The 25,130-nt window shown below is 40.9% G+C and overlaps 1 protein-coding gene across 1 annotated transcript; it reads left to right on the top strand.

Moving 5' to 3' along the window:
* The first annotated feature begins 9,090 nt into the window (after positions 1-9,090).
* tubb6 (tubulin beta 6 class V) lies at positions 9,091-22,465 on the top strand. Its single transcript, NM_001008055.1, has 4 exons — positions 9,091-9,231; positions 14,927-15,035; positions 20,060-20,170; positions 21,186-22,465. The coding sequence occupies exons 1-4, from the start codon at positions 9,175-9,177 to the stop codon at positions 22,247-22,249; spliced, it is 1,341 nt and encodes a 446-aa protein (NP_001008056.1). The 5' UTR covers positions 9,091-9,174; the 3' UTR covers positions 22,250-22,465.
* The last annotated feature ends 2,665 nt before the right edge of the window (positions 22,466-25,130 follow it).

The raw sequence follows: 25,130 nt of genomic DNA, 5'->3' as shown, positions 1-25,130 counted from the left end.
ATTTGGGGTAACCAGCAAGACTCGCCAGACACATGATATTCAGTAAGGAAAAGACCTGCCAATGAGAAAAATCACAGTTTGCAGTTTTTAGCCTGTTCTGCCATTGTCTCATAGGCTGGCAGGCCACGACCTACTTTGTAGCCTCCCATAACTCTACAGTTATGGATGAAATACTGTATTGTAATTTGGGCCAGCTAGCCAAATGGACCCTAAATGGAACTCATCATCACAAAGGTAACTGAACTCCTTTTATTTTTTCATACCTGCGCATAGGGATAAAACTATGCTACTCTAGGGATTCCCCCACAAATAACTGTCAACCCTAGCCCCTTGGCAAACATCATATTTATTTTGGACAAAGCTGCTTACTTTTCTTTGTGCAATCCTTGAGAAAATGACACTACCATTGACCCATTTTGACCACCATATTGGTTCTGCTGACATCATCCATCATTTCTGTCATTTCACCCTCGGAATGCACATTCTTCTTAATGCTTACTAATAAATAGTCCACACTCTTTTTTGGGGTTTCCTTGTCCACTAATGAAACAATACACAAGCCAATATTAATATGATTCCATCAATCAGCCTATAGGCTAAATGTGAATTTGGACCCATATGGAGAGAGCTTTAGTAAACCAGATTTTCTTTTTGGACAGGTCAGCCCGAAGTCCTTAGTCTCCTTATGGACATTGGGGGACCCTAGGGCTACTGAAACCCTAAACATATCAAACAAAGTTGTGGCAGATGCTACTGCCTAAGCATCTCCAATTATTCTGGGGGAAAAACACTGCATTGTGAGTAAAATATATTGACCTCTGTCTGAAAAATGCACACTGCACAGTGTTTGTAATTTACCCTTTATACATATCAGAGATCTTTAATTTAAAAATATTCCAAAGCAGTTCATAATATGATTTGAAAGAACTGTCAACTTTGCTAATTTCCTACCAGTGTTTCAGTGGGCTCAACAATGCATTGTCTTACTTTGTATAGGAAGCATCAGGGCGATTCTGCTCACTTAATGTCATGGCACACAGTCTGCCTAATGAAGCGTAAAAATTGATTATTCATGGACACACAGAGGCATTAATGTGGATGCAGGACATTTTTCCTTCTTCTTTATAAACCACACTGCATATGGGTGTAAAGCAATATTATGTGATGATTGAATTTGTCCTGTAACACTTGTTTGGCTTAGATATGGCAAAACCCAGGCTAGTGATAGGTATAGAGCATGTGTTACATGCGACGTTAATACACAGGAGTGGGCCTCCGCTATATGGGAGGTATTAATGGAGCTGAGGGTATAGTTGAACTACAACTAGATAGAGCTTGTGTGGTGCAGATAGAATAATGGACGCCAGAAAGGTTCTTGCTGATGAACTATAGTACAAGTTTATTGGACAAGGCACAACTTAATAGTGCAGCAGGGATTATACTCACAGACACAGCAGTATAGGATTATGTCACAATGGAGAATGCAGAGGTGACACTTAGGAACAGAATATCCCACTTGGAGGATGCACAGAGGATAAGCTGATACCCGAGATATAGGCCTTTCAGAAGGGAGTGTTCCGGCCGACTGTGGTCCAGGGGAGAGCTTCTTACCGGTCCCTAAAGAACGACAACAGAGCCGGGGTAGGCTAAACCCTTTTACAACTCCTGGTTGGGGCTATTAACTGCCCTTGCTAAATAAGCTGACTATGCTCACCACTCCTAGAGGGTGCAATGATATAAACTGTCTGTGCTGGCTTGTCCTCATTCACGGGGCCCTGTCCCCGACTTATCACTAGGGTATGAGGTCCCCTAGGGTACAAATGGCTTCTGGGCCTATGTTCTGGTCCAGGCTCAGTTGGGGCTCTGTCCAGAACACAGCATGCAGCCAAAAGAGGAAGACACTTCCTTGTGCAAGATACTATGTAGTCTGCCAAGGGGAGTGGTCAACCTGGGCTAACCTATAGGGGGTAGCCTAACAACTGAGTGTAGAGGGCGCTGCCCTATAACAGCACAGATAAGGAAAAGATAAGGGATAACACTATAGGGAGCTTAACCCTATGGGTCCCTACAGTCCCATTGTAAGTATAGTTACATAGTTACATAGGGTTGAAAAAAGACCATTGTCCATCAAGTTCAACCCATCCAAGTAAACCCAGCACACAACCTATACTTACCAATCTATACACTGACATACATAAACTATATATACAACCAGTAATACTAACTGTAGATATTAGTATCACAATAGCCTTGGATATTCTGCTTGTTCAAAAACTCATCCAGGCCCCTCTTAAAGGCATTAACAGAGTCTGCCATTACCACATCACTAGGAAGGGCATTCCACAACCTCACTGCCCTCACCGTGAAAAACCACCTACGCTGCTTCAAATGGAAGCTCCGTTCCTCTAATCTAAAGGGGTGACCTCTGGTGCGTTGATTGTTTTTATGGGAAAAAAGAACATCCCCCAACTGCCTATAATCCCCTCTAATGTACTTGTACAGAGTAATCATGTCCCCTCGCAAGCGCCTCTTTTCCAGAGAAAACAACCCCAACCTCGACAGTCTAACCTCAAGGATATCAGACTTGCAGCACTAGGCTAGGCATTTTGATGACTGATTGAGATTACTAAAGTTTGTAATTCTGAAGTGACACAAATCCATCTCCCCCACCTTTACATGGTAAACTATTACCTGCTGGTTGCAAATGTAACTTTCAGTTGCTCATCTTTACCCTTTGGCTGCTCACAATAGATTGCTGGTTAACATCCAGACCCCTTGCCCTCAGACTGCTTCCTCTTTACACAGAGAAAGTGTTTATATTGAGCTATGATGGGTCATTTATTAATGCTCTGGACTACCAGGCAAGTGACTCAAAATCATGCCCCTTAGTGCCCATTCAAGAAGTGCTTGTGTCTGGGGTATGTCTATGAAAAGCAAAGCCATTTTCTTTAAACTTTCTCTCCTTTGGTAAATAATAATTCTCATGAATATTTTTCAGTAATCTATTTTCTTTTCATTAAAGATAATTTCCCAATATCTATGTGGCATAAAGCTGCAATCTTTTCAAAAGAAAAGTCCTTTTAATCCTGGCATCTGTGAATGTGTGATGTACAAATGCTTTACAGCATTGCCGTTTTGTACAGTCACCTCAGCTGTTTACATGGGATAAGACTAAGGTTTTGACTCAGCTTTCAATCATTCATGTATCTGTTAGTATTCTGCCTAGTGTTTAAAAATAGTGCAGGGGCAGCCGCAGGGGTTTCCTTGCAGTGTTTCTAATATGAACAGATGGAGCTGTGAGGAATGACACTGATATTTCTGCCATTTGTCTTGATGGTTAAAGAAAAGAAATGTTTAAATGGAAGTTGTTTTATGCGAGTGAATGACGAAAGAACAGGGTTATGAAGAATTTAATTTTGGTTGTGAGTACTAGTTTGTGCCAAACTGTGTATAATACTAACATTCCAAACTGTATATTTATAATAAGCAATTTGCCTTCAATTTTTGTGGTTTATTAATTAAGCTTTTTTTTTTTCATCAGCTCTCGGAATTCAGAACTTTATCAACAATCTGGTTGCTAGGGTCTAAATGGTACTAGCAACCAGGCAGTGGTTTAAATGAGAAACTGGAATATGAATAGAAGAGGGTCTCAACATCAAGATAATGAATAAAAAAAAAGCAATAACAATAAAATTGCAGCCTCAAAGAGCAATCATTTGTTTTTTGTCTGCCTGGGTTAGTGACCCCTATTTGAAAGATGGAAAGAGTCAGAAGAAGAAGGCAAATAATTGAAATACTATTAAAATATAAAAAATTAAGACCCATTGAAAAGTTGTTTAGCATTGGCCATTCTATAACATACTAAAAGTTAACCTAAAGGTGAACCACCCCTTTAATCAGCACTTACTAACTTAGCTTTCATGAGACTGCCTTTATGCACATACTAAGATCTGTCAATCGCTATATAAGCTATTATTGTACAACCATATATAATATATATATATAAGACTATTACATGTCACAATGTATACACCTATGGTAGATATATTTATACAGCAGGAAAGTGTGTCTGCTTCAAAAACAAAGGGCTTATTATTTAGAAATTTTAAATGTGTCATTATATTAGCTTGGCATATGGCTTTTACAATGAGGCAGAATTGTAATTGTACTGAGCTATATTTACACTATAACTAGATGTGCTGATTATATCCACTGTGATAAAGTAAAATGGCTAATGATTTCATATGCAGGCATGCCACTGAATTTCAGAGGTTTTCATAAGGTCAAGCAAAAAACATTAGTCAAAATCCTAGTTCCTCTCACTCTCTCTCACTCATCTTCTTCTTTGCATAGTCACCATGTCCAAAGCAAACACTAATGACATATAGCTACACAAACATTTGATTAAAATTGTTATTACCAGGAAACAAGACTGTTTAGACTAGAGCTCTAGCCTGCATCTTTGTGGACATCACAATACAAGTGCAAAGATCCCTCTTACAGGGATTAGTGCATCTTATTGATTGTGCTATGTAAATAAGTAAAGATTTGACTGATTTAGGGCTCCTGGTGCATATAGCAATTTTGGGCACATTGTAAATATGATATGATACAGGTTTTAGGGAGCAGGATTTAGCCTTCCATCATATTTTGATGTTTCCAAGACTGCCCATGGGCCTAAAAGGCTTCTTATGATTTTATCACTTCAATACAGTCTGGTCAACTATGTACTTAATTTGTTATAACCCCCTAGCTACATAAAGTATGCCAAGTAACGTATACTCCTCTGGAAAATCAAGGGCTTGGAGGGACATACACAGATTTACCTAGAGTGAGAACAACCATTCCTGTCCCCTAAATAAACAGGTATTATCTTAAAAATAATATTAAAGAGATGTCTTTTTTTTTTTATATGATATGAAGGCCATTCCCTGTGTAGCTGGAAAACAAGCACAGTCACTGGAATTTGAACAAATGTAAATATTTAGTAATGCCATAAATTGCCAACCTAAAATATCCTCAGTTAGCAAGTTCAGCACATGCCTGAGTAAACTGCAGTGTAGCACCCTAATGAGTATGTCAGTGCAGATGAGTGGGTGACAGCTGTTTGTTTTGGCTTTAGTAACTGTATTTTCACCCCACTTTTAGAAAAACTTAATTAGGTTATTCAAGGGTAATGTGCAGTAACAAAATCTAAACAATTGTGTGTGTGTAAATTGGAAGCCCCAAACTAAGTCCTGGGTATAGTCTATACAAGGGGTCCCCAACCTTTCTTAGTCTTGAGCCACAGTCAAATGAAAAAAGACTTGGAGAGCAACACAAGCATCATAGAAGTTCATGGAGGAGCCAAATAAGGGCTAAGATTGGCTATTAGGCAGCCTATATGCATACTATCAGCTTACAGGGGGCTTTATTTGGGATTAAATCCTGTTTTTATTCAACCAGAACTTGCCCCCAAGTCAGGAATTCAATAATAACTACCTGGTTTGGGAGCAACATCCAAGGGGTTGGTGAGCAACATGTTGTCTATACAAACCAAATGCTTGCTGTCCTCATATACTACATGTATGGGACCTGTTATCCGGAAACCCATTATCCAGAATGTTCACAATTACAGAAAGGCCATAGACTCTAATTTTAAAAAATAATCCTTTTTCTCTATAATAATAAAATAGTACCTTGTACTTGATGCTAACTAACATATAATTATTTCTTATTGGTGGCAAACTTTTCTGTTGGATTTATTTAGTGTTTAAGTGTTTGTTTAGTAGACTTAAGGTATGGGGATCCAAATTATGGAAAGATCCCTTATCTCCCATGCATGTATAATATCCCGGTCTCGGTTGTTTTTTTTTTTACTCCATCAGCTATGCCGCTGGATTTAGGTGCAAGTGTCTGGTCAGTGGGCCAGGGGAATTTTTTTTTAAGCATTTCTTTTTTTTATACATTGCTCCCCCAATGCTGCCTCTCTAGGCACAGGCCTACATGTGCCTATATATAAATACAGTCCCAGGTCTATTAAAATTATGCCCTGTGCCATTGCTCTAAAGAGTAAAGCTGGCCATACATGTTCAGATTTTAGTCTTCCGACAAACCTTCGGATATTGGTCATACCGTTTAATTGTAGGATAAAGCTCTTAAATACAAATCGGAGGATGTTCTGAACATGAAACAGTAGGCAAGCACTAATCATACGAAAGTGACTTTCATTGTAGATCTCCCAAGGATATTGTCCTATACACAATAAATCAGGCATCCTCAAATTACAGCCAACAGGCCGGATACGGCCCCCCAAGGTAATTTACCCCGCCCCCACTATGATCTGACGCGACGCAGGGGGGAGCCAGAGGAGGCAGCGGGGAATGGGCCATAGAATGAGGACAGGGAGGAAGGACTTTGGTCCGGCCCCCCAACAGTCTGAGGGACCATGAACTGGCCCCTTGCTTAAAAAGTTCGAGGACCCCTGCAATAAATGCACAGAATTTTTTAGTAGCGACCAAAATTTTCTAACCTGGCTAATCTAATGAACGACTGTTCGCCACCATATAAAAATTATCAGTATGATCATTCGGAGCCCACACACAGTCCAAAAATTGTACAAGACTAGGTTTTGTGCAGTTTTATCGGTACGTGTATGGCCAGCTTTAAAGTAAAAAGTGATGCTTCAAAATCAAACTCAATACAATACTTAATATTGTATTGGGAAATACAGATTGAATGGGCCTGTATATATATTACATATAAACTCTATGAAATGTATCAGAAAAGGCTGTGAGCCTGTTTTTGAGAGGAGATTGCTGGCACTTGGCTATTGCCAGGTATGACTTGATGAATACAACATTAATATAGAAGATAATTATTTGGGTTCAAATGGATCTCCTCATTTAACAAGAATTTTATATTATATTCCAATATTAATTGATTAATTTGTGTCCATTTTATTTCTGGATGTCAAACACCATAAATCCACTGCAGGTTTTTAATGAAAGCTTAAGTTAATCTTGTACTTTATGCGTCCTTACAAATCCTTGTAATTAAGGTTATTTTTACTCTTATACTTTTACTCTTTACTCTTCCGATTATAATTAAATCTGATAATTACTCTCATATGCATTGGCAGTTATGGCCAGTGTGGACATAGGCCCAAATGAGCAAAGGAAGTGTCTTAATTCTGCATGATGCAAGAGATCAATGTGTGGTGCTTGGGAAGGTAAGTGTATCATGAGCATATATTGGGGCACACCAAAAAGCCTTTGCTATAAATGCTACAGTTATGTGTGTTTTTGTAGCAGAGTGCTCTGTAAGGAAGAAGCTCAAGAGCCCTATGTAACATTGCCCAAGATTTAGGTGCTGAGCAGTGCTGATCAGCCCTGAAAGAATTGGGTGGGTGGTTACTTCTTACCATTCATGGTTATAAAAAGTTTAGTGAGAAGTCATTACCCTGCGGGCCATTAGCTATATGTGTCACTGCCCACGGCATCCAGGAGATATACTTATTATAAATACTCAGATTTGATTACTGCTCCTTGGAAGCTCCAGTCAGAACATTACATGTGCCCTCATGGAGCTGGAACTCATAGCACATTGTTTCCAGAAGAACTAGCAGTTATTAACTGGGAACTGCCACCAGTGGCATCAGGAAGGTTTGACAGACCTACTTGAGGTTTGCTGGTGTGATCTTCAGCAGTTAGATTGGGCATTTTCAGACGTGGAAGCAAGAGGAGCTAAATCTCCCTCACTTCCTTTCAGATCCCTCAACAATCAGCCAGTGTCTGGCCTTCTACAATTGCTCGTAGTTATGAGTGTATGGGAACAGTGTGTAAATTAACATATGTATGCAAGTTAAAGATTCTTTCTGGGCTACTAATTCTAGCTGTGTCTCTACGTGTATGAACTCTTCTGATAAGAAATAAGGACACACCACAATACCTATACAATAAAATGTACTACACAACTGGGCAACTGCAGCACAGTCATGGGTCCTATTATCTTGAAACCTGTTACCAACATAGCTCCAAAATACAACTATGCCATTTCCCATATTTAACAAACAATTCTTCATTGAGTAATTTGCTTTTCCTATGCAATAGGTGGCCAGTATGTTTACTGAGACAGCATAACCCCATACTAATAGCAAAACAACCCAATCTGGTAAATATTTTTTTATAGCCACTCTCATGTAAACTAATTCAGTCAGTGAGAAATGCCCATTACTGCACTAGTTGTCATCCACAGAAATGGAAGCAGCCCTCCACAGTTGTAAGATTTGCAGTGAAAACCTCCTCGCTGATTTCTAGTCATAGCATGGCAGATACACTGCTTTCTAATGCAGCGGGTAAGAATTAGTCACTGGGCCCTAAAGCAAAATCATTTTATGATGGCCCCCTAAACTCTCTGGGAATATATTTTTCCTAAACATGTATTGAAACTACTTAGCACTACATGTTGTATAGTTTTGCCGCTGCTAAAAGGAACAGTAACATCAAAAAAATAAAGTGTTTTAAAGTAATTAAAATATAATGTGCTGTTGCTCTGCAAAAAAAAACTGGTGTTTTTGCTACAGAAAAGCTACTATATAAATAAGCTGCTGTGTAGCCATGGGGGCAGCCATTCAAGCTGAAAAAAGGAGAAATGGTACAGGTTACATAGCAGATAACAAAAAAATTCTGTAGAATACAATGGCATTTTATCTGTTATCTGCTAAGTAACCTGTGCCTTTTCTCCTTTGAATGGCTGCCCCCATGGCTACATAGCAGCTTATTTATATAGTAGCTTTTCTGTAGCAAAAACTTTTTTTTTTTTTTGCAGAGCAACAGCACGTTATATTTTAATTACTTTAAAACACTTTAATTTTTTGATGTTACTGTTCCTTTAGTTTGTTCCAAACTATAGTAGTCTTTCTGAGGCAAACACACCAGTTGTAGCAATGCAGGGCAACAGTACATTATATTGTAATTACTTTTATACACTTTCATTTTTTGCTGTTACTGTTCCTTTAAGGCCAGAGCTGTATTCCCACCCATTGCCCGGGTGAGAAGTGTCATTCCCCAGGCCCAGCCCAGAGGAGGCAGCTGCAGGCAGAGTGTGAGGCTCGGATATATCAGAGCTCTGAGGGACAGGGAGGATCCATTCACTGCAAGGGCTAACGGGACGGGCTGAAGGGAAGCAGCAGCTATGAGGGAAATTGTGCATATCCAAGCAGGACAGTGCGGGAACCAGATCGGAACCAAGGTAAATACGAGAGGGAATTGATACAAATCTGATAATGCTGCCTGGCATTTGATGAAGTAGCGGAGTGGGTGCTGTGTAACTAGCGACCAGAATATCAGAAGCGATGCCCAGTCAGAGTCCCTCCAGCTGTAGTTGAGCTGACTTAAACTGGTGGATGCTGAGAGTTTTAGTTCAGTTCAAAGAAGGGATTTTTTTTTCACAGAGGGTGATGAATGGCCACGCTTGTTTCCGAAGTTCCCCTCGAACTTGAAACAAGTGGCGTTTAGAAGAGAAGTTCTTGCCTGGGTGTGTCTGACTCTTGGCTGAAAATATCATTTTTCCCTTTCCAACAGCGCACGTTTCCTTTTCCTGGAGAAGGGAATGGGCCTGTGTCCATACAAGGCAGGGCAGGAAAATGGCTGAGCCAGTGCAGTTCTGGGGTACCAGGGCATTTTACAATGGTGACACAATGGTGACTCTTCATCACTCAACCACCTGGTCACCATCTCATGTCCTGATTGTAGTGCCCAGAGGTGGAACTGTACATCAGGTGCCCAGTACTGGCATCTCCCATGCTCACTCAGTATTACTATTGCAGAGATGGGCACATTCTGGGTTTGGGAGCTTGTGATATTGTGCTATATAAGGGTTATATACAGTAAATATAAGGTATGTAGTATGTTGTGACACTTCTCTTTTCACTCCCTGTTATAGGGTTCATCAAAATAAAACTAAAACAGATTTTGCTTCCTTTCTTGTTGCAGATGTCCCATGACAATGACAAGTCAGGAGAATCATAGTTCTATAAAACTGATTATTTCTTAACAGGAGTGTTAATTTGCCTTTGTATGTGACATAATCTGCTCTTCTGTGCCCCACTCAGTGCCAGCATTATGTGTTACAAGCACACAGCCTGCTGTGAGAGTGCCCAGTGGAGTTGGGATGAAAATGCCCTGTGTGTGTTCCTTCAAAAGCCATGTACAGAGCTGCTGTATATGACAGAATGTAAAGCAGCTTTATAGGAGAAAGCTGTACATAAGGAACTGGTTGCTCCAGTGTGAATCAGAAGTGTATTTTTAGAAGACCTTTGCAGAATCTATCACTATCACAGGTGTCACTGTTGTGTGCAGCATTCCTGTACAGCTGGAGGGTGAGCACGTCTGTGCCCTGTGAGCAAAGAGCTGAATAAAATGCTCTGTGGCTGATCTCTGCTTTCTCCTACGAAACAGCAAAATACAGTTGCAAGCATTAAATAATTTTTTTTCCTATTTTGGGGCAGATACTGATACCCATACATATTCTAATTTATGTTCTCAGCCTGTGTAAAACAGCCTTGCAGCTCTCCAGTCTGTGTGGGTGCTATTATTAATGAAGATATTGCCTCTGTAAGAGACTCATGAAATCATGTGTTGTTTTTATTTTCTCACTGGCAGTGGCTGGCTAATAGATCCCCCACAACCCTGCAATACACAGTGCCGCTATAAGCCTCTTTATTTTCTGATTGTGGGACTTGACAAGAATTGCAGGTGTCTGCAAATATTTTACATGATGACAACGCCCAGTGGCTGAACGTGCAAAATACTATTATTACATTTGCATTTACTGCTGTTACTTTGTGTAGCTCTTTTTTATTGTAGTACAGTGATGACTGCACTTAAAGCTCTGGTCATTAAAAGTATATGAGAGTGATTGTAAGACTGTAACATGGGTGCTGTCCTTCTAAGGGATTATTATACAGTGACATCATCAACAGGGTCTTCATACAGTATGTCCCTTGAAGGTAACTGGAAGCCAAACGAAAGATAACACATCCACTTTGGTTTTGTATTTTTGGAAGGGAGTGTTCTTTAGTAAACATGTGTCTTTCATTCTTTTGGAATCCAGAAAAGCCCCCACAATCTCTGTGTCTGGCAGCATTTGGAGCAGGGAGTGTCCTGTTGTTATGCCAGGAATGCTACCAGCTGTTGTACCATCACCACGTGCTGACTGGCAGAGCACAGCCACATCATCTTTCAGCCATATCACTAACCTCTCAGTCAGTTCTGGTAAATGGTGTGCAGCAAATGTATATAGTAGTGATTATTTTGCCCAATATGCTTTTTTTCCTTCTTGAAGATACAAAAGAGATATTGGTCAGTTTTCATGTAAACATCCATATTTATTTTAAACTGGACATAAAAATCTACTGATTTGGTTAAGCTGCCCTTTGTCAAAGATCATATCACATAGGGCGCCTGTGCAAGGATGTCAGCATTGGACCAATCTTGTCTGATCAGTGATCCTTGTTGGTCCACTCAGTCCTAATTAGATCATAAGCCCCTTAAAGTGATACTGAAATTAAAAAAAAACTACTCTTTAAAATATTAATGTACATTAAAAGTTACCTATAGGTCATGTTGATCGCTTTTAGCTGTTAGGGCTTTGTTACTTGAACTTCCTAAACCTGACTGGGCTTTGCCAACCTGACTGTCCCTTCCCAACCTGAGTTTTATAATGCTAACAGACTACTGCTGCACAAATATGGCAGCCCCCTCACAGAGGAACATGGGGGATCAGATAGGTAATGTAAGAGAATTGGTCAAACTTATAAATAGCATGCAAAGACAATGTTATTACGATGTAAAACAAGGTTTAATTTATGGAGTCAGTATATCTTTAAATCTACCAAGTCTATGGATGGACAAGCTCTAAATTACTAGGAGCTAGAGGTGGTTTGGGTGTCAGAAATGTTTGTGACATGGTGACAGATAATTTCAGTGTAACCTTCCCTTTAATACACATATCACCATTTCAGCAGGCTCGTAGGTAGATTTAAGAGGCTTCTGTAAGTCTTCATGAATGAGATATTATGGGAACAATTTTTAGCCTAATGAAGAAAGCCTTTCAGTGCTGACTTTGAGATACTTGTTTACAGTTAAAAGTTAAATGAGTGAAATATTTCTGTGGTGAAGCAACATGGCTATTCTTCATAAGACCTGAGTCATACTGTGATCAGCAACAGAAAATGTGTTATATTAACCCATAAATGTAAGTTTATATTTTAAGCAATAAACCAGACTTTATTTGTATGTGTCAGTGATGACAGTGTATACATAGAGCCCCATGGTAGATTTATCCTCATATATATTATATAAGATAAATGTCTTATATAAAGATACATATTTACATATGAAGTCTGTCAGTTTGGACAGCAATGCAAGATGGCAAAGTATAGGAAGGTAATCTTCTTTTTTTGTTTGTTTTATTTTGTTAATTTATACATCGAAAAACTAACCAGGGTTTGAGAGGTTACATAGGCAGATAATTCATTTGTACAGTTCAATATTCACAGCCAGTACAAGCCAGTAGGGGGATTCAAAGGCTCCACAGGGTTATTGGGGGCAGCCCATTGCAGGATAGCTTCATTTAATCATTGGTAGTTTCCCATTAATAAGGGTAGTCCATTGTGGCACTTTTGGGGTCCAGGGGATCCAGTGAGTAGTCTTTAGTATAGGTTGGGTCATGGGCAAAACAAATTTAGCGTGTGTCATTATGTATTAAAAAACACAGTCTACCCCATGGCCCTTCAAATTTTGTTGAACTACATCTCTCTTATTTGATAAGTACAGATTCTTACACTCGTAATAGATGGGCACACCCAGCCATCTATAGAGGTGAGTAAAGGCCTTGAGCAGTCTGGGGACCATACAAATCTCCTGGAGGGCCAAATCTGTCAAAAACAAGTACCTAAGCACAAGCCTCCTCTAATGCAAGAACTAACGCAAGAACTAGTAGTGTCACACATGAAAGTTTATTTGGTGCATCATAGATTGGATGAAAATTTAAAAAAATATACCATACCAAAAGTGCTCCATGGTCCCCGAGTGCCTCCTTTCTGTCCAAAAGGACAGAGGTACTAAGGTACCTCTGTCCTTTTGGTATGGTTAATTTTTTGAATTTCAGATAAATCTATGATTGTTTTGTACACTAAATATAAATTTAATGTGTGAGACTGCCTACTACTAGTATTACTATGGAGGTCCACATCTGGCCTGTGGATCTCAAGTTGGACAGTCCTTACCTAGATACTGCTTCTTTGCCTCAAACCCACCTCTAATGGGGTGAGCACTGTTTCTTTAACCAAACCCAATTAATCAGAATTGTATTCTTAGGGCAGTGGCAGATGGGAAGATTAGTTGCCCTGCAACAAATCTTCGTTGCCGCGGGTGACTAATCTCCCCGCAATGCCATCCCACTGGCAAAATTGTAAATCGCCGGTGGGATGGCATAATGTCTCTACGATTTTCCAAAGTTGCCTAAAGTTTCCTCTCAAGGCAACTTCGTGCAAAGCGTATACCATCCCACCGGCAATTTACATTCTTGCCGGTGGGATGGCATTGTGGGAAGATTAGTTGGGCGGCAACAAAAATTTGTCACAGGGCAACTAATCTCCCCGTCTGCCACTGCCCTTATATTGTGGCTTTTATAAATCAAATCACTTCACTTTATAAATCACTTCACTTTATAAATCAAATCACTGCAAACGTTTATATGTTAACAGAATGCTGGGTTACACTATGCTATGCTAAACTTCACACTTTGCTGCTGTGCTGCAAGTTGAAGTGACGTCACCCCGCTCCCCCTCCCCAGCAGTCTATCAACAGAAAAATGGGCAAGTTACAAGATACCAGCTCCCTGACACCTGCTTTGCTAAAAATTCTCCTATTCTCCACCTAATGGTAGATATAAATATAACACTCAATAGTAAAAATCCAAGTCCTCCAGTTACATTGAGTAGGAGAAACAATAGCAAATCTAAAAGCAGTTGCGTTGTAAAAGCATAAGATCAAGCACAATTACCTGAGATGGCTGCCTACACACCAGTATTACAACTAAAAAAATACATTTATTGATTAAATAAATAATTTTAAATATGCCCAGTCATACTATGGCAAATTTGATAGATTAGAGTATTGGTATAGTTATTGCCTCCTAAAGTGTTACAGGCTGGACTGAGGTGAGTAGGCCACCCTTTTGGTTTACAGCAGTATACTCTGCCCCTTTCCAGTTCTACATGGTCAGTTAATAGAGTCCTCAGACTTTTAGCCAGTAAGTCAGGGAATTGTCCTTTCATTATGTAAAATGAAAGCCTCAGCTGGCACAATCTGTGGCACATCACAGACGGCTGGGACAGGAATCTGACAGGAAGGTACTTTTTATGTGTCTTCAGACTGTGACGTAATAGAGTGGCTTGGAAATAAATGACAAAGCATAAAGCTCAATATCCATAGTTTTTGTGTATTTACAATGCTGTGGTAATTGCCAATGGATGCTGTGTTCCAGGTGATATGTGTGTGTATACTTAAAACCAAATATGTCCATAGTCATAGTGATGGCAGATCCTTTGTTGTTCCTGTCTAGATAATGTGCTATAAGTATTTCAAATATTCTTTGTTACATTATTAGATACCCCAGCTTGGTGTATGTAATAGTGTCTTGGTGGAAAGAATAGTTGATTGTAGGGATGTGTGTGAGCTGCTGAATTCCTAAGAAAACAAACAGGACAAAGAGATGCTTAGACACAAGTCAGATGGGCTCCTACTCTGCACAGGAAAGTCAAGGCATCCTCAGCTATTTACACATAACACCCGCTAAGTACTGGGCACAGCTTGGCACTATACAAGTTCTGTTTCTCAGCTAACAGTTTCCTCTTCTTGTTTTACTGTTTTTCTTCAAGTTTTGGGAAGTGATCAGTGACGAGCATGGAATTGATCCAGCAGGAGGATATGTTGGTGACTCGGCTCTGCAGCTTGAGAGGATTAACGTGTACTACAATGAATCATCTTGTGAGTAGAACAGCGTCTTGGGAAGTCTGGGCAAGGCCTGGGTAGTTTTGCAACCATACATAAATGCTCTTCTGGGATTGAAAACAGTGTGATCAGAAAACAGTATGATGTCTGTCCAAAGTCGACAAGCACAGTCACTTATTTGTACAAACTGGCTGATACCTGTGTGTGCGTTGGCAGATATCTGGCCGTGTTCTGACTGCATACCTTGGAAGTTTTGTTTGCTTGATGTTCTCCATGTGTACACAATCTTCTGTAGATTCTGATTGTTGCTCCCCTGCACAGTGCTATTGGGCAACTTACTATCATCCATATTTTTCCTGTATAAAAACAAACCATCATCAGTCTCTTCTATGTACAAGTATACATGCCAACAGTTGTGGTTCCCATAAACAGTTAGATGTCTGTCCCATTTGTCATGTACATTTACCACTTAAATGTAAAATATGCTCACCGTGACATGACATCTGCACATGAACAAACACCATCAACTGTTATAACAGGGCTAGGACACAGGTGCAACTGAGTGTTTTTTGGTTCAAACCCTGCCTTTGCATTTTAACATTTAGTCAAGACCCATCTTAGTGAATAACTTTATAAAACTGTACAGCACTGTGTATCCTAGTAACTGTACTATATAAATAAAGTTATACATACATTTACTTGTGCCAGTAACCATCAGTCTTCCTCTCTGATCTGCTATGCGTTTTGATAACTTAGTGCCAGTATCACTCCAAGGGAGATAAAAATAATTGATTATTTTAACTGTCCTCAGGGTAATTAAGAGGGGAAATGAAAGAAAACAGCCTCCTTCAGTTCTTCATATCTATCACACTAGTTGTAATTTAGGCAGCAAAAAATAGTGGGATAAAGATTTCCCTTTTTTAGAGAGTGGTTGTGTTTTGAAACAAGCTTCTATATCCTGGATAGAAAGTGAATACAGCTAAGATAAAATATATATTTTACTGGATGCTTTGCTGCTGGCCAGCATCCATTTTTATTTGGTCTGTGTGAGTTCAACATCTGCTTTATGTGAGCGCACTGCTTAGTGACGGCTTTAGGCTGGACTCATTCCTGGTCTCTTGGGTAATCCACTCTAGCCCAGTACAAAGGCTGTTAGCTGACAGCTCAGAGTAATATTTATTGTACAGTAAATAAAACCCACGGGTTGGGCCAACCTTTTGTACAATAAACTGGTCAAATGGTTAGACCCTTCAGCCAACATAACATGAAATCATCAGCTCCTAATAGAGAGCATTTGTCTGTCTTCCGCTAAAATTACTGCACCCTTTCAGTTTTACCAAAGAATGCAAATGGGGATGCATTGACCAACAGTGTCAAACTTGTGTTCTAAATTACAACTTCCACAATCCCATTGCCAAGAGGGTGGCTGTAGCTGCAGGGTTCCCATAGTGGCCTTCATCAATAGATGCAGCACATTGATGGTTAAAGAATCATGCACAACGTCATTTGATAACATACCATCAGCACAATTGTGGCTGGTTTGTGTTGAAGTACATGCACAGTTGCAAATGTTTTAATGCATAGAGTGAAGTTGCGTCAGGTGACAGCCCCTTGCGTCCACAATTACATTGTAATTATGGTAAAAATGCTGCAGTTTGGAGAAAAAATATGACCATTAGTATTTGCTTTACTTGGTGCATGTGCACATAGATTCTAGGCGTACCCAGGAATTACTGCCAGGTTCCAATTTTTGGTAGTTCAAGGTCCTAAGCATTAATGCATACAATTTAGTAGAGCAGGTACATTGGCAATCATAGCAAGGTGGCAACAGGCCTGGATGGGGATACAAAATAGGCCCTGGAATTTCAAGTACACAGAGGCCCAAACATCCCCCCCCCCAGACCACTAAATAGTGACTGCCTATGGCACCTTACAGCAGCCCCTCTGGCATTTGCCAGAATCCACAGATTGCCAGTCCAGCTTTAATGCATGCTCAGTTCTGAACCAAATCTAAATGATCCCTTGCCTATCTTCTCCTTAGGTCTCTGTTTCTTAGGGAATTGATTGGAATTTTGTCTGAATGTCATTAAAAAATGAATTTTCAGAAAAAAAAAGCCACAGTTAAACTTCTGTATGAGATTTGTTATGCACACAGTGAGGTTGTGTATCCGTGGGCGTTTCTTGTCGAGGTTACTCAGTGGTGTTCTGACTAGTTATTGGGCCCCTAAAGGTCAAGGGCAGGGACAGGAAGGAGATGAAATTAGGGCAAACACCACTGACTGTTAATGAACGGACAATTAATTAGCACATTTATTAATGAAACTCTATGAACTGCTTATTATAGGGGAATCAGCTGTTTATTTTGCACACACAAGGGGTGTGGCCAAAATTTTGGCACTGTGCACTTGTGTTCATGGAGGGCCCTATATAAATATCTTGTACGGGGCCCCAAAGTTAATGATGGCGGCCCTGCCTCAAGGACTTCCTAGATGTCTAAATAATGCACAATTAAGGGGGCATTCTATGTTTCATTAACTGGACTGTAAAGTATGAAAAAGTGCCTTACTGTGCTTACAGAATGCACACTCCATATTTTCATATTGTGGTTGGAAGTTCTTATATAGTTTGCCTCATCCAAGGCACTCTTGTGTTTACAGTAGGCAAATAGATATGCAGAAATGAATATTCTGTGCCCATAATAAGATATGGCCTCTTACTTGCCTTTTTAAGGTAAAATAAACAAAAGACCAAGTCTAACCCTTTGGAGAAATAACATTTGTGTGACAGCACAGTGACCTGCTGTGTAATGCTCAGACTCCAGGTAGCTGCTGCTGATATACAGTGTGTATCTTGTAAACAGAAGCTGGCCTAGTAAAATAGATGTGTTTATATGTGGCAGGCGGGAGAGCTGGTATGTCTGAAATGTACAGTTTCAAGTCTAAAAATGGTGCTGTTCTCCCACTGAAGCCTTTTGGACTACGACCTGCATATATTGTCATCAAAAGTGGGGTAAAAGCCATTACACAAACAGGAGTTTAAATCTTTAGCTGCAGAAGGCAGAGCTGTTTCCAAGGTGATTACCCCGGTTCCTTACATAATGCCTTCTTTCACTGATCCACGTTTTGTCTTCATTTTTACTCCCAACTGAAGTAGAAATGTCACAAAATGCCTGTAATAATTTACAGCTACTGTACTTAAAAACTAGACTAGAAATGCCATATTTTATATACTGAACTTTTTGAAGCATTGTTAAGGTTTAGCATCCTTATAACAGTACTTCAAAGTTGTCATAGAGGGTCACCATTCTGGAATCTTTTAGAGGTGTCTGCAACACTTACATGTATGCTCTGAGCAGCTGTTAAAGGAGACATATTGGATAAATGGAAAAAAAACCCCTAATTTTGTAGGCAATTATGAATAATATATGGTGCTGATTTCACTTTGGGCTAAAAATTAATCCTATCTGTGAAAATGGTCCCTTTATTGGAGCTCCTTATAGATCCTATCAGTTCTCTGTCTGTGTTTCAAATGAAGAGTGGGTGTGTCCAACAGTCCCTGCCAGAAGCACAGTAGGAGGGGGATAGCCAATCACAGCCCTGCACTCTCACAACCAAAGACAGGCTTCAGTTCCCTATCAGGTCAGCCTAGCTGCTGATTGGTTCCTATCCTACAGTGCTGAGTACTGAGAGCCGCAGTGCTGATTATTAATTTCTGATGCTAATTGCTCTGTTTTCAGAGCTGCCATGCACAAATAATCTGTATTATTTACTAATCAGCTTTATATTGTGACATTTATATTCTATATATACAGTATATTGTAAGTTGGCCAGGGCCGCCATCAGGGGGGACAGTTGTCCCGGGCCCGGAAGACGGTTGCTTTAAAGGGGACCCGGCCGTGATACAGTTTTTTAGCTCAGGCCCCCTTTAAAGAACTCCGGGCCCTGTCATTGGTTCATTGGTGGCCAGTGGGAAATTTGATTGGTTGCACCCCGTGCGTCCGTACGCATGGGGCGCAACCTTATAAAATGTTAAGATGCAGCGGGGAGCCGGCACATATGAAGAGGACGCAGAAGAAGGAAGTTGCCAGAGGAAGCTGCAGGGGAGCGGGAGTAAGTAGCTGGGGTGGGGAGCGGGAGTAAGTAGCTGGGGTGGAGGGCGGGGAGCGGGAGTAAGTAGCTGGGGTGGAGGGCGGGGAGCGGGAGTAAGTAGCTGGGGTGGAGGGCGGGGAGCGGGTGTAAGTAGCTGGGGTGGAGGGCGGGGAGCCGGAGTAAGTCGCTGGGGGTGGAGCTGGAGGATACAGGGAAGCCACAGGCGGATGCTGGGGGAGGGCTGTGCAGATGCAGTGGGGAGCCGGAGGATTCTGGTGGGAGCTGGGGGAAAGCTGGAGGATGCTTGGGGGGGTTTGGGAGCTGGAGGATGTTTTTGGGGGCCCTAGCTACCAATGCTGTGTGTCCTTTGTACTGATGAGAGGGGCCATTGGGGGGCAGGGCGTGGGAGGAGGGGGGCCCAGAAAATTGTGTTGTGAGGGGCCCCGTGATTTCTGATGGCGGCCCTGAAGTTGGCCCCTAAACTCAGTAACTGACAGCAGCACAGAGCAGTGCAGTGAATCAGCAGAAAAGAAGATGGGGAACTAATGGGAGCATCTTTGATCATCAGATCATCCCTGCTAAAGGGCCATGGTTGCCTTAAAATTAACTTTTAGTATGATGTAGAGAGTAATTTTCTGAGACAAATTGCAAGTGGTCTTCATTTTTTATAATTTATGGGTTCACAATTATTTAGCTTCTTGTTTAACTCTAGTTTTGAATTTTGAAAAGAAGATGAGCTACTGGGGAAACATATATGCAAAATGACAATTAGTTTGACTGACTCAGAACTGGTTTAGAACGGACTGCATAACATGAAGCACTTATAGCTTATCTGCATCATTTATACAAATAAGTGCTGAACCTCTGTTGCAAGTGTGCATTCTTACTCATTTGTACATTTATGAGCAAAAGTGAAACAATTTCTTATGGTTCCAGCTTGTCACTTACAAGGTTATTATTAATTTCTTTCAGCTCAGAAGTATGTGCCCAGGGCAATTCTAGTGGATCTGGAACCAGGAACCATGGACAGTGTGAGATCAGGACAATTTGGAGAGTTGTTCAGACCGGACAATTTTATTTTTGGTATGCACCAGTAAGCAATTGCTTTAGTTGTACTTGCACTTTGTGTGGGACAAGTTTAACCCCTCATCTGTTACTGTGATTGGGATGGGCACAAACAGGGATGAATACAGAGGCCCATGGTCCAGGCCTCCCTGACCCCTCACAATTACAGGTCTGCTTCCTCTATAGTTGTAGAAATCCCGCCACCACAGTCACTCTCCTGCCTAAAAAGCAAGAGGGTGGTGCAAACTATCAGAGGGGAAGAGGAGGTTTGCGGTTGCTGTGCACCTTGGTCTAGTTATGCCACTTGAGAAAAGAAATTCCACTGCAAACCATAGATGATCTCTTTTCAGGGACATGACTGCAACAGTACACTATGGGTTGTCCAACATGCACCCTGCAGTTGTTAAACTACAGCTACCACCAGCTCAGGGAAGTTGAAGTTCAGCCATAGCTAGAGGGCTATGAGTACAATTTGGAATAATTTGACTCTGCACTAAATATTTTGATCTGGGCCCAGCCAACACAAAAACACCCTAGAGCATGTCTTCTTCCATGAGAAAAAACTTGCCTCTATTTAGATAGCATGCTCTTCATGTAGCCTCCCTGCATTATGTTTATTTAGTCATCACGTAGTCCCTCTATAAATTGTTTGAAGGTCCATCCTATGTCCTGGGAAAGGTTGTCATACAGCAAAAGGTCTAAACAATTATTAAATGTGGAATAATATCCACTGATTACAATAACAGATATCCCCTCCCCCAGTCTCTATACAATTTAAATGCTAGCTCCCCATTGTTACTCACCCCTTTGGACATTTAGCACAGCCTCTTTGTTGCCAGTAGTTGCTGTTTAGATAAATCAGCTTTGAGCATGTCTGTTATGTGACCTGCAAGAGCGGTGGGGATGCATGGTGGTTGTAGGACTATAAAGGGCTAGAATTTGTTTTGCATAGAGTGTGCTTTGTACACGCTTATTCAGCTTGTGTCTCTGATTTTGCATTCACATCTTTTTTTCCCCTGCTAATTTTGTTTAGGGCAAACTGGGGCAGGAAACAACTGGGCAAAAGGACATTACACAGAAGGTGCAGAGCTTGTTGATTCTGTACTGGACATTGTCAGAAAAGAGTGTGAGCACTGTGACTGTTTGCAAGGGTTCCAGCTTACTCACTCTCTTGGAGGAGGAACGGGTTCTGGTATGGGAACACTAATGATAAGCAAGATACGAGAAGAATATCCAGACAGGATAATGAACACATTTAGTGTTATGCCGTCCCCTAAAGTCTCTGACACTGTTGTGGAGCCTTACAATGCCACCTTGTCCGTACATCAGCTGGTCGAGAACACAGATGAAACTTACTGCATTGACAACGAAGCCCTCTATGATATTTGTTTCCGTACCCTGAAACTCACTACTCCTACCTATGGGGATCTGAACCACCTGGTGTCTGCAACAATGAGTGGGGTTACCACATCGTTACGATTTCCTGGGCAGCTCAATGCTGACCTTCGCAAGTTGGCAGTCAATATGGTCCCATTTCCACGCCTCCATTTTTTCATGCCTGGATTTGCACCTTTGACTGCTCGAGGAAGTCAGCAGTATCGAGCCCTCACGGTACCAGAATTAACACAACAGATGTTTGATGCCAAGAACATGATGGCTGCTTGTGACCCACGTCATGGACGATATTTGACTGTAGCCACAGTCTTCAGAGGTCCTATGTCAATGAAGGAAGTAGATGAGCAGATGTTAGCAGTTCAGAACAAAAATAGCAGTTACTTTGTTGAATGGATCCCCAACAATGTCAAAGTAGCAGTGTGTGACATTCCTCCGCGTGGCTTGAAAATGGCTTCCACTTTCATTGGCAACAGTACAGCAATCCAAGAGATATTCAAGAGGATCTCTGAGCAGTTCTCTGCCATGTTCAGAAGAAAGGCTTTCCTGCACTGGTTCACAGGGGAAGGAATGGATGAGATGGAATTCACAGAAGCTGAAAGCAACATGAACGACCTTGTCTCAGAGTACCAGCAGTATCAAGAAGCTACAGCCAATGATGGGGAGGAGGCGTTTGAGGAAGATGAGGAAGAAGTTAATGAGTAGCAAAAAATAAAAAAAATCATTTTTGGTTAAGCAAGTGAAATTAGCCGAAGTAGCCAAAGCAAAAATGTGGTATACAAGTGTGCAGTGATGCAGATATAAGGTGCAGCATTCTGACACATTCACAGAAATGCAATACGGGCATGTCTGCACACACTTCATTATTTCCAGGTCAGACTAACATTTTTACTGTGATCAATAAATGAGTCTATAAATACATTTATTTGTAACCGTGTTGTTTTAAATCAGATTTGGGAAAGGAATTAATAGAAATTAATTCGTTTTTCTACAGATGCATCTTTTGCATGCTTCATATTTCAAGGAATTATATAATATATAGAGAATGAGTCCCTTACTGTATTTATAAAGATATTAGAGGTCACATGAGCGGTTACATGACTATATAAAAGCACAAGGCCTCCAGGGCGTCAGCCATAAAGCTTGCAATGCTACTTTTGGTTCCACTTCCCTTTGCAAGCCCTTAAGCCATTACTTGCGTTAACTAATGCACTTGCCTTTTTTTGTAAAAAGCATAGGAACCACAAAAAGAGAATTACCTTCATTGTGTTATATACTAGGGTTCAAACTCTTTACTCTTGCGCTATGAAACCTACACTAGGCTATCTACAATAACTGAAGACATGAGGCTGACTTAATAGCTAAGAAATGTAATTTTGGCCCTAGGGCCAAACGATTGAATTAAAATGGCGGATATAGGCACTGTCGGTTATGGGACCGCATTGACAAGCTGATCCGGTCCCTAATCCGATGGAAAAATTCAACCTGCCTGATCGAGATGAGCCCAGTTTCTGGCCAGAGGGTGGTGAGGGAGGACCGTCATTCGTGCCCATAAACAGACAGATAAGCTGCCGAATCATTCTTAAGGACAGCTAAAATCCGCCCACATATGGCCACCTTAATTCTGTAACTTGTCTTTCTACATACTTTTTTTTTCTTGTATCTTACATGGCCTGTTTGTTTCTCATTAGCTTATTTCTGGTACAGTTTGAATGGCCTTGAGAACAAAAAGAAAATTAAAAGGGGAACTAAAGCTACATATGGGCAGAATGCTTATTTGCTGAAGACCAGCCTCCAGGCCAAATATTGTAAATTTTGTGATGCTCTGTTTTGCCCTCTTAGATGGATAATATGAATTCATATTATAAAACAAAGGGGTCCTAAACAAATGTTTGTCTGAAAATTAGAGCTACACTGATTGGTAGACTGGACAACCCTGATGTTAGTGTTTATACGGCAAGGCCACGTTATTTAGCCACCCATAGGAAGCATCACTCACAATGCATCTCCAGTACCCTGTGCTGCACATACACATCCCTAGAAGCAAATGCCAGCTGCCCCCAAGCAAGCAAAAGCCACCCAGTAAAAGATATTACAGGGAGGCAACACTATATCTGCTGGTCAGAGGGTGTGCTTTTCTGGATAAACTATAGCAAAAAGGGGACGTTGTGCTCACCACTAAATTATAAACCATTAGGCAGGGGTGCAATGAGCCTGTGACCACAAAATGTATATAGACAGCGGTCTGTATGGTGTTCTAAATGAGACTGGCTGAGGCCTGCTTTACAGCCAACACCATATACCTAGCATGCATTCTCCTTTCTGTTCATTCAAGCAATGCATAGCTAGGCAATGAAGATAAATAACGACCAGAGGTCAAATGCTTATTGCAACCCAACAGTGGCAAGAAATAAGCACATAACCACTGGCAGAAATTTCAGAAAGAACAACTTCCACATTCCTAATCCAAGCCTACTTAATATATTGTATGCCACAGAGGATCCATTTCCCACTCACCTGACTTGGAAGAGACTTCTGTTGAATAGTTTTGATCACTGTGGTTATAGGCAAGAGGAACATAAGCCTGGCATGTAGCTCACGTACAAATGTTACACATTTTATAGAAAACAAAACACATTTTTACAGAACATCCCTCTGCACACACTCAAACTAGCAAATTTATTGCTACTGCTCAGGTCCAGACTATCAATCTGTGGATTCTGGCAAATGCCAGAGTGGCTGCTGTAAGATGCCACAGTCACTATTTATTGGGCAGATGGGGGGCTGTTCTCTGTGTACTTAAAATGCCAGGGCCTATTTTGAATCCCTGTCCATAGCTGCTAACGCTTACAACACTTGCTTTAATTTAGGGCTGTAAATTCACTACTTAGTGTTCTTGCATAATCTTCAGCTAAGTATGCAGGGAGGCAGTACCGGACCTGACAGACTCTTCATTGAATTTTCAAGGGATGACAATTCATTAGGTTGTAGCCAGCCTGTCACAGCAGACTATCCTGCACCTTCTAATTATCCTGGAAAAATTCCAAGTCTCCCAAAGTCTCACCTTTAAGTCACTGTAGTATAACCAGCTTAAGACACTGCAGCTATGAGAAGCATAGCAATAAGTCCAAACTGGACAGTTGCCTAGACCACTACCTCAATCCCTCACAGCCAGGGCCCAAGCAGCTAGCCAGATCTAACATCTCCAAAACCATAAGGTATAGCCAACAAATTGCAAATTACTATCAAAATCTCTATACCCACACAGAACAACAATTGGACCCAAAATCTCTACACCTCACAAAGCTAACGAGAAGAATCCACCTACCTAGATAATCCTATTACTAAAGACAAAATTGCTGCAGCAATTTTCCCATATAAAACCCCAGGCCCAGACGAACTCCCCATAGCCTAGTATAATTTGCTAGGGAAAAATTCAATAGCCAAACTCCCCACAACACTAAACTTAACTGAGGAATCAGGAACTATACCATTGTCTTCCTATTCGGCCATTATCACCCTTATATAGAAGCTCAGCAAAAACCCAGACTTGTGCGAATTGTAAGTGCCAATTTCACTTATAAAT

Source organism: Xenopus tropicalis, chromosome 6 (genome assembly GCF_000004195.4).
Source record: "Xenopus tropicalis strain Nigerian chromosome 6, UCB_Xtro_10.0, whole genome shotgun sequence".
In the NCBI taxonomy this organism is placed as follows: Eukaryota; Metazoa; Chordata; class Amphibia; order Anura; family Pipidae; genus Xenopus; species Xenopus tropicalis.
Note: the sequence above shows the minus strand (reverse complement) of the source record. Positions and strands in the feature narration are given on the sequence as shown.

Coding starts and splice junctions, on each gene's coding strand:
- tubb6 (NM_001008055.1), top strand. CDS start 9,175: ATGAGGGAAATTGTGCATATCCAAGCAGGACAGTGCGGGAACCAGATC. Junction 9,232..14,926: donor GGAACCAGATCGGAACCAAG/GTAAATACGAGA, acceptor TTTTTCTTCAAG/TTTTGGGAAGTGATCAGTGA. Junction 20,171..21,185: donor ACCGGACAATTTTATTTTTG/GTATGCACCAGT, acceptor AATTTTGTTTAG/GGCAAACTGGGGCAGGAAAC.